This window comes from Cebus imitator, unplaced genomic scaffold, assembly GCF_001604975.1.
Source record: "Cebus imitator isolate Cc_AM_T3 unplaced genomic scaffold, Cebus_imitator-1.0 Scaffold213, whole genome shotgun sequence".
NCBI lineage: Eukaryota > Metazoa > Chordata > Mammalia > Primates > Cebidae > Cebus > Cebus imitator.
The window spans coordinates 431699-441953 of NW_016107528.1; the positions used below are offsets into that span (position 1 = coordinate 431699).

Sequence of the window (10255 nt, forward strand, 5' to 3'; positions counted from 1 at the left end):
ATTCAAAGCCATCCTAGGCTGCATGCAGCCTGTGGGCTATGGGTTGGACAAGCTTGGTTTAGAGAGAGAGAGGATATAGAGAGGTATTACACAACAGTTTTTCCTTGCTGCCTGTTTAATTGCAAAGAGCAATTCAAATAATAGAATTTATACAAATGAGGATGTACAATTAAGGTCATTTATAAGTTTTAGGAATATTGGGCTGGACACAGTGGCTCACGCCTGTAATCCCAGCACTTTGGGAGGCCAAGACCGGTGAATTACCTAAGGTTGCGTTTCAGACCAGCCTGGTCAACAGGGTGAAACCCCGTCTCTACTAAAAATACAAAAATTAACCCAGCTACTTAGGAGGCTAAGGCAGGAAAATCGCTTGAACCTGGGAGGCAAAGGTTACAGTGAGCTGAGACCACGCCATTGCCCTCCAGCCTGGACAACAAAAGCAAAACTCCGTCGCAAAAAAAAAAGCTTTAGAAATATTAACTCTACTTTTTTATAAGTGGAGTAATCATCCCCAAGACTTCAGCAATAAAAAGGTGACTAGAGTGTAGCTAACTCCACTTTCTGGGGTAAGCTGAAATTCAGGACTTATCACTGTATAAAATAACAGTTTTTCCATCTGTTTAATTACACACTACCACAGACCTATACAGATCAATTTTCACCATGGCTGGAGTTACCACTACTTAGAAATCATGTATGTGGCTTTCACACAACTAATAAAACATTAAGTATCAAAAGCATTCCATGAGTACTCATGAGAAACATTTTAAAGTTTGTGTTTTTGTCCCTAATACAAAACTAATGGATGTTAATTCTACTAATATAATTATTATGTTACAGGTGGTAGGATTATAGAGGATTATTTTACTTAACAAACATACATAGTGTATATTAAGTGCAAGGCACTTTACATATTGACTAATTTAAGATAACCATAGGTACTTTCATTATATAGCTAAAGAACAGAGGCACAAAGAGGAAACTTACCCAAGGTCACACAGCTGAAGGGAGGAGCTAAAATTTGAATCCATAGTCCATTACCAGACTATGCTGCCTAACATTTTAAAGAAAAACATAACTAGTTTTTCATAGTTTATAAAGAATAAGTCAATCCCAATTTTATCATTTTTTTTTGTTTAAAAAATTAGAGACGGGGTCTCACTATGTTGCCCAGACTGGTCTCAAACTCCAGGGGGCTCAAGAGATCCTCCCAACTCAGCCTCCAAAGTCATGGGACTACAGGCATGAGCCACCACACCTGGCCCCCAATTTTAGACTAGCTTCGGTTGAGCAAAAAGTAACCTGCCTGAACCATTTGCACATTAAACCTAAACAGCAAAAAGATTAAAGGAAGATGAGCAAAAGGAAGGGAAGTAGGGTAGGGAGGGAAGAGTGAACATAAAAAGGAAGGTAAAAGAAGTAAAAAGGATAGAAAGATAAGAATGCTACTTGTAGCCAACATTCATGATCTCTGGATAGCAAACGCTTTTTTTGAAAAGAAGAAAAGAGACAAGACAGTATCTCTGTAACTTCCTAATTAGCTGATTTGTACAGACTGTATATTTTCATTTCAAATGTTGAATTAAGGCACCTAAATTAGGAGAAAGTAGATAATTAACATTCCAAATTTTTTTCCATAAAAACTGAAATGTTAATCAGTTCACTCAATATCTGGGAGTTTAGTGACTTTTGCCGCCAACTTCTTTTTAAAAAAAATATGGCATACATTGACAATTTTAACTTCAATTTCTTAACCAAAAGAATCAGAATGATTCCCCAAACTAAGTAACACATCGGAAAGTTTGGTAGAGCTCCGCCAAAAATGACTAAATGAGAAAGAGATTAACAAAGATCCATAGCACATTCTTGAGTTTCCAAAGGATGTAATTCAAAGTGAATATAAAAGAAGAATTTACATTTCATAAAATCTATAAGGGGAAAGTTTTCTGAACATTTCTATACTCTATTCCAAGTAAGGTAAATTTAAGTTAAAACTCAACTGAATAAAACCAACTAGAGCCAAATAGTAGCAATTTTCTCCAGGCCTCTGCTTTTGTTCCAAACTACCCAATTAAAGAAAGAAAAAGCCTTGTAACACGATTCTAGACTGACCCAAGAATATGCCAGTTTGACAAATTTTTGTTCATTTTTTGAGATTCCTTCCCTCTCTCTGTGGCTAGAATAATAGAGAAAAAAACAGAGAAACAAAACCCACAAACTTTCATCAGAAGCAAAAGAAGTTTAGAAGTCTAACAGAATTTTAAAGAGAAGAAACAGCAAGTGGTCACAACAGGTCCTATGTCTTATTTACTTATTTTTATCTTCAGTGCTTAACACACTGTCTGGCACCTATGATATAGTTAACAAATGTGTACTGAATATGAGTGAATGAACAAATAAATGTTAGGAGAAAAGGGAAGGCACAAAATGCTGGAGACTATTAGCAAGTGAGAATCTTCCCAAAATACTTGCTTTTTCCCCCTTTAAGGAAGGGACCCAGATTGAGGCTTAACAAAGGGACTGCTCCTTAGACGTATCCTTAAGGGGTAAAATGATGTCAGCATTATGGTGATAACAAATGGCATCAGTATTTGAGATGATTACTGGGGTAAAACAAGCAAGAGGGACCCGACAACCACCTAGCATTGGTGGCAAATGCTTTTGCTGCTAGATTTTACTCTAAACCCATTGACTTTGATTTGACATAATGATGACACCACATTTGGAGCATACTGAGGAAACCATAGCCCTCTCCCTCCCAAGAAAGCCAGCATGGCAGCCCATGGGCTCCTGTCTGCATTTGCCATTAAGGAAAACTGTAATTGGTTTCTAATGCAGAACGGGCAGCTACCTCAAATCTGTTTTAGATATAAATGAGCATTATCAGTAGGATCCTGGCAAGAAAAACAGCATACTCAAATGAAGCATTCAAGAAAATTTAATGAAGGAACCATTTCAAAAGGTACAGGTAGGGTTTAGGGAAAACAGCAAGAGATGGTGGGGTACCTCTAGGTTAGCAACATCAGGAAGCCATTATTGTCTCCAAGTCTAAAGTGGGTAGGGAAGGGTTATCAGAATCCAGAAAGATCTGTAACTATAGATGGCTGTCAGAGAGGGCCATTACTGAATACGAGTTGTGAACTACTCACAGAACAGCTTTAGCAACAATAAATCCAGCAAGAGGGAACCAGCTCTTAGGGAGATCCCTTCTGATGTCTCTCCCACTGGGCAAAGCTAACCTGAAACCAAAAAGGAAGGGCTCAGTTGATGTAGCCCATAGAAGTCATTTCCCAGAGCCACAGAGCAGAGTGGAGAAAAGATCTGAAAGGGAAAATGGAACACACACAGCACAGAAAGATATTCTAAATGATTGTTAAACAGCAAAACACAGGTATATAGAAAGAAAGTTTTGTCAGTTCCATCTAAATCTTCTAGATGTTGTGGGACCACCCACAAGTAAGTCATAAACATTGGTACTTACTTGGGCTCCTACTGCCCTATATCAAGTTGGAAAAGGAAAAAAAAAAAAAAAAAAAAAAAAAAAAAAAATAAAAAAAAAAAAAAAAAAAAAAAAAAAAAAAAAAAAAAAAAAAAAAAGAAGCAGCAGCAGCTATGAGTAATTCCAGGTAACTCTGACCTTTCTGCATCTCTAAGAGTAAACAGACAAGTCATTTATCTGCAATGCAGCAGATCTAAGACAAGGCCCTTCTCTTTGCTCAAAGGGAACATATTCCAAACCTCCATTATTGTACTTATCATGATGTATTATAACATCTTGTTTATTTATTCCTCATTGACTCTGAGCCCTTGAGGGCAGGGATTATCTTATTTATCTTTGCATCCTTAGAACCTAACACGGTACTGGGCACGAAGCTGGCCTTCAATCAATAGGCACTGAATAAATTGATGAACTCAGTGTCCATTAATTGGCAGTGTAATGCCATAGAGGCTAAAATCTGAAATGACCCTTAGCCATTAAACACTAATAAGTTGTATTCAGGCCACGGTTTAACACACTGGGCTAAAACATAGCCCCTTTCATACCAGCCCACCACCATTCTCTGTAGAGATTTTCTCATGTGCTCAGACAATGTAAAAAACCTGTTATATAGTCACAGAACCAGTCATAAAAAGAGCCAGAGAAAGACTATGTTCCATTTCAGAAAGGAATCAAATATATATTATCTCTCAAAATTCTCATTCTTTTTCCAGGGGTTTACCAGATCCACTTGACAAACCAACACACATTACTTCTCAAAGTTCTCATTCTTTTTCCAAGGATTTATCAGATCCATTTAGGGAACGAATAATTTGAACATGTATATAGAGGAAGTCATGTTTCACACTGATAAAGATGGCATAGGGACAGAAACATACACATACACATACACACACACACACACACACACACACACGGCATGTTTTAATTATCACTTCAACACACATCACTCTCAGTAAAATTATAAAGTAGTTGTATAACAGGTTCACGTAACATCATCATATTAAAATGGCTATACTATATGATGTTGGGGTGGTCATTAACAGAATCTGGAACGTACTCACATTATAATTATGAACCACTTTCACATAACCCTGTATTTATGAAGTGCTTAATCATCTTTTTGTTCTAACAGTCAATTCTTACCTGTAGATTCTACACAGAAAAAGGAAAACGTTAATGACAAGTTGAAAACTCTCTTCAAGTACCATGATTTTAGGTTACCAATCTCCTGCTGTCAGTAAAATGAATAAAAGTCAAATTTAATACAGTAGACCCCACCAGAAAGGTGTATTTGCTATATACAACATGTGTCTTCCAAAAGTAAGTATGAAAAGGTTTCGTATCTCCTGCATCACTGTTCTCCTTCACTGCTATTTGTAATGGACAGTTGGTGTTGTTAAATGCAATGTAATCTTACATATCTAATTTTTAAAAGTCAGTAAAATAGGTAACTTTCTACTTAGGAAAAGGGAATTTTGAGTTCATCTTAATAATACACTGAATTACTTTAAAAGAAATGCCAGTAATACAAAAACATAATGTTGGAAATAGATCAAATGCCTTTTTCTAAAACAAGTAAATCCTCAAAGCAAGCTTTCTCCAAAACCACCAAAGACTTTTTAAGTTGTAAACACAATTTTATCTTCTTGAGAGCCATCATATTCCTGCAACTGTCAAGTCAATGTAGCAATAAAATTAATCTACCTTTATAGGATAATTATGTGATGTCTGTATCATGTTAAAACTACAGGCTACAACAACACATAATTTATAAAATTGTACTGCATGGCAGTTCCTCCATTATGCAGGATTTTTTTTTTTTAACTGCAGATCTACCATATAGCTTTGTGTTTAATACTATTAGCTTCAGCAACCTCAGAGCAGTATTATGTTTCACCCATCCTAATCAGTGTTTGGCCCATAGAAAAAACATTATGTTGTTTTACAAATTAATCAAACTCCAACAGTAGGAAGGGGGGAAAATGATATATAATTCTGATAGTGCACAACGTGTGGCAATGATAGGATAATATTCAATATATTGGAAATACCTTGATTTTTTTTCTGATTGCACATTTTCCTCTCCTTTCACTAAAATATAAACAAAGTTTAACAAAGTTCCAATGACACCAAGTTAAAAAATATTTTTCAATGTAACATTTCTATGAAAGGTATTTGTTCTTTTGTTGCAAATAAATTTGAATATGTTTATTAATAAGCCCCAACAACTGAAAGGATTGTGTTTTTACAAAGACAGTGTTCCAAAATTGTGTTCCCCTTTCCCAAACTTAATTCCTAAACCTCACTGTGGACCTAAACGGAAAGTGTCTTGGGAAACAACAAAGATGCTTCATAATAACAGATAAAATGACCCAGCACAGTGGCTCATGCCTGTAATCCCAGCACTTCGGGAGGCTGAGGCAGGCAGATCACCTGAGGTCAGGAGTTCAAGACCAGCCTGGCCAACATGGAGAAATCCTGTCTCTACTAAAAATACAAAACTTAAGCAGGCGTGCTGGCAGGTGCCTGTAATCCTAGCTACTAGGGAGGCTGAAGCAAGAGAATCAATCACTTGAACCCAGGAGGCAGACGTTGCAGTGAGCTGAGATTGTGCCACTGCACTCCAGCCTGGGTGACAAAGGAGACTATCTAAAAAAAAAAATAAAAATAAAAATAAAAAAAAAAAGATAACAAATGGAATTTTTCCTTACAACAACAACAACAAAACCAGGTAACAGAATTTATAAGAATTCCACAAGATTGCAGGTGCCTAAATGGTCCGGTTGGAAACTGGAGAGGGTATAACTAGGAACTACTGGAGTAAAACCAAAGGAATCTCCTATCACTGAGAAACCATTATGCAGATCTCCATCTAAGAGGCTAAGGTCACAGATCTCCCACCCTGAGAACTTGCCAACGCTACTACTATTCTGATTACTTCAACATGAGTAGGACTACCCAAACTTCCAGCAGCTCTTGCTTTGTTTTTGATTTTTCCATCACATATAAATAGGTCACAGCATAACTGCCTTATACAATACATAAAAGGTTAAACCACTCCTTCCAACGCCCATCCTTTATCCAAATGATTCCAATTCCTTCTCTTCCAAAGAAAGGAATAACTGGCAACCAGAAGCCTCAGAACTGAACTCTACCAGTCAGGAAGATAACGTGAAATCTGCTGCAGCCAAAGGATGTCTAGTGCTCCTTGCGGGGCTGTCACAAGAGATGGAAAGCCACACCACGGCCAAAGTCTGTGCAGAGAAACAAACAGTAGGTTCTGGGGTACCGCACCCTCCCCCACCCCCAAAGCTTCTTTATACTTGGCGTGCTCACCCCTACTTGCAACCTGACAATTTACAACCTGGAAATGCCTTCTAATTAGGAACGTTCAAGCCTTTTATAGCCGAAAAATTAAACTGCTTCTCACAACAAATCAGGCACTGGCGCCTGCTACTGAGGATCCCCTGTGCATCAAACCTCCAGTTTCGTACTGAGAATGGCCAGTGACCAGGCTTCTCTACAGTAGAGAGGGGAGGAGCCCACCCTGCTCTCCTAAGAGTAGAACTGGAAACAGAGGACAGGAGCAAGGCATGGAGCGCAGAGGCGTGAACAGCATCCAAGCAGGACTGGGCTCAGCGCACCGGCGGGCGACAGACAGCGGCGGGCACGCGGGAGCTGGGGTGCAGGCTGCAAAGCGGGGTCCCTCGGCTGCAGAAGCTGCCCTCCGTGTACTGCCCCGCAGCGGCGCACGCGTCAGGCAACACACCCCCGCTGCCAGTCGCGGCTCTGCGCAAATGCCCTCCCGGGACAGCCGTCCGCGCCCGGGTGCACACGCCCCTCGGGCCGGCGGCGCGTACGTACCCAGCAACACGCAGAGCACATCGAGGGCCACGTACGGCAGCCGCGTCTTGTCAAACATGGTCTCTGCCCTGGCTGCCCGGCGCGGGCGAAGGACTGAGATGGGAGACAGCGGCAGAGGCCCTCGATTCTCGAGCCCGGCCCGGGGCTGGTGACGGCCCCGAGCTACAGCTCCTCCCAGCCGGAGGAGGAGAGCAGCCGAGGGCGGGCTGAGACCGGGCGACGCTCCCACCGCCAGCAATGGCGCCCGGGGCCCTCCCCTCACAGCCCCCGCAAACACTCGGTTAGTGCCGAGGCGCTCGTGTGCCAGCCGCGGCAGCTCTGTCGCCTCAGAACCTCCTCGGTCGGTCCCAGCCTGCCCTAGATGCTCCCAGTCGATCCCGGCGCCCTCTCCCACAGGCGGGGCGTCCGGACTCGCGCTTTAAGGATGGAGACGGGTAGGGAGGAGGAACGCGGGGTCTAGCCCCTCCCGCCGGGCAGCGCAGGACCGGCCCGCGCGCGGCCTTGCGGTCGTGGGGAGCGCAGCAGGGGCGGGGCCGTGGAAACCCAGGCTGCGGCGGTCAGCCAATCAGCGCCGCCGGCCTCGCCCCGCCCGACCTGCGGCAGCCGCCCAGAAGTGTGGCTCCCGGCGGCCGGGCAGGGCCTGGGGGCGGCTCCTGTTCCGATCCGTGGGGATTTGCTGTGGACCGCAGTTCCTTGGGTGGTCTCCGATTTCGGCCTCTGTACCCCCATTAAGCATTGCCGCTTTCAGGGAGCTAGGACCCCTGCTCACGATCCTAGAGCACCGGCTGCCTGCCAGTCCCCACCCCTTCCGTGGGAATCAGGTAATAAAGAGGTCAGATTGTTACCACTGAGTTTAAGCGGGGAAAAGAGGTCAGAGTAGGCTGGAATAGAGACGCTCTCCTTCAGTTCGGTACCTCTGAGCCCTTTCTCAACTAGGCCTCAACGCTCACCACCCTGTGTCCTGGCTGTGCCCACGTATTGGCAAGAATCATGCTAAGTCATACATCCTCGATATCTGATCACCCTTGAACTCTTGATATTTAATGTCGGATTCGATTCCCTATATTCCACCTTTGCTGCAGAAGCACTTGACCTGCCTTTAGCCAGAATCCCCCTACCCTTGAAGTCTCCTCTTAGTAATTTTCCATCCACCGTCACCTCCCTCACAGACACGGTGCTTGTTCCTTGCCTATAAATCCCTTGCTGTCTTTGCCGTATTCTGAGTTGAGCTCAATTTCTCTCTCCTGTTTCAATCGTGGTGACCCTTATTGCAGTGATCTTGAATAAAGTATTCATTGTGTTTAACAAGTGTCAGAATAATTTTCTTTAACCAGCAATCCCCCTGCCCCATTCCCAGGAGGACCCTAGCCCAGATTTAGTAATCTCAGTTTCCTATCTATAATACGGGGATGTTGATAATCCCTGCTCAGTGTTCCAGTCTGGAAGAAGTGAAGCCCAGAAAAGATTAGATGAAAGTGACTTTAGCTAGAGTTAAACGCTCCACAGGTGTTAATGATGGGTATATTTTCTCTTATTCAGACAAAGATGTAAAACACAAATCACAAAATGTACCTACCACTTCTTAGACATTTCTTGCGAAGCACTCACGAAACCAATGGAAAGATAACATTAAACACAGGGAGTCTGAAGATATAGCCTCAAGTAAGCTCTCACAAACAAAAAGTACATTTGAAGCAAGATGTTTTTCTTTAAAACTAATGTATTTTATTTCGCCTCTTGTTTAAATAGCTGTAAAAGCTTTAAGCATTTTACACCTGAGAAAGATGTGTCATTGTTTATCATGTGGCTTTATTTACTTCCAGAGTTACAAGGGCCTCAGATTGCAAGTCCCAATAAACCGAAAGTACTTGTGATGTCTGAGTATTAGGTATTTATTCAAAAAACATTTGTTGAGCACCTATTGTGTTACAGTCTAGGCTCAGTATCTGAAACAGCTTTTGAAATAACATTTACTTTTTAAAATTTTTTATTTTTACTTTTTGTGGGTACATAATAGGTGTATATATTTATGGTCTACATGAGATGTTTTGATACAGGCATGCAATGTTTCATAATTACATCATGGAAAATGAGGTATCCATCCTCTCAGGCATTTGTCCTTTGTATTACAAACAATCCAATTATACTTTTTAGTTATTTTAAAATGTACAATTTAATCATTGACTATAGACCTGTTGTACTATCAAATATTAGATCTTATTAATTCTTTGTATTTTAAAGCAATAAACATTTACTCTTAAAGTGTGTTTTCAAAAATAACATTCAAAAAACCTTACTGATTAGTGATTTTTTGTTTATTCACGAATTCATTAATTCAACATTTATTGAGCCCCTAATGGATACCTGGTACACAGCTGTGGAGAAGCTAAAACAAACAAGAGAATGTCTCTGCCCTCAAGGGTTAGCCTGAGGCCCAGTTAGAAAGCATGTGATTAAATGAACACGGTGATAGAAGTGTGTTGTAAGTATACAGGTGGTACACAGAGTAGGGATTTTACCTGGGAGCAATACAAATACAAAAATTCTAACAGGTGGTGAGCACCTGTAATCCCAGCTAGTCTGGACACTGAGGCAGGAGAATCGCTTGAACCCAAGAGGCGGAGGTTGCAGTGATCGGAGAATTGCACCACTGCATTCCAGCCTGGGCGACAGGGAGGCTCCACCTAAAAAAAAAAAAAAAAAAAAAGCAATTAATAAGCCCTCATTTTTGGAAAGAATGACTAAAAAATATCATTTTGTTTTGGAGTGGGGAAGTTTCATTCCTTTTGGGGGGAATTTTTTTTTTTTGTTTAGTTTGTTGTCATAAATGGATTCTGGTGTGATCATTGGAATTGAGACTGAGGTAAATAACTTTGAAATGGTGGTGAA

At 41.3% G+C, this 10255-nt stretch overlaps 1 protein-coding gene across 2 annotated transcripts in view; it reads right to left on the reverse strand.

Annotated features, from left to right (window-relative positions):
- Nucleotides 1-8162, reverse strand: part of PLPP1 (phospholipid phosphatase 1) — a 100953-nt gene extending 92791 nt beyond the window's left edge. For both annotated transcript variants that reach the window (XM_017548670.2, XM_017548669.2), the window contains exon 1: nucleotides 7367-8162. In XM_017548670.2, coding sequence (XP_017404159.1) covers nucleotides 7367-7424 — 58 coding nt within the window. In that variant the 5' untranslated portion in view covers nucleotides 7425-8162. The remainder of the gene's footprint in view (nucleotides 1-7366) is intronic.
- Nucleotides 8163-10255: the final 2093 nt, after the last annotated feature.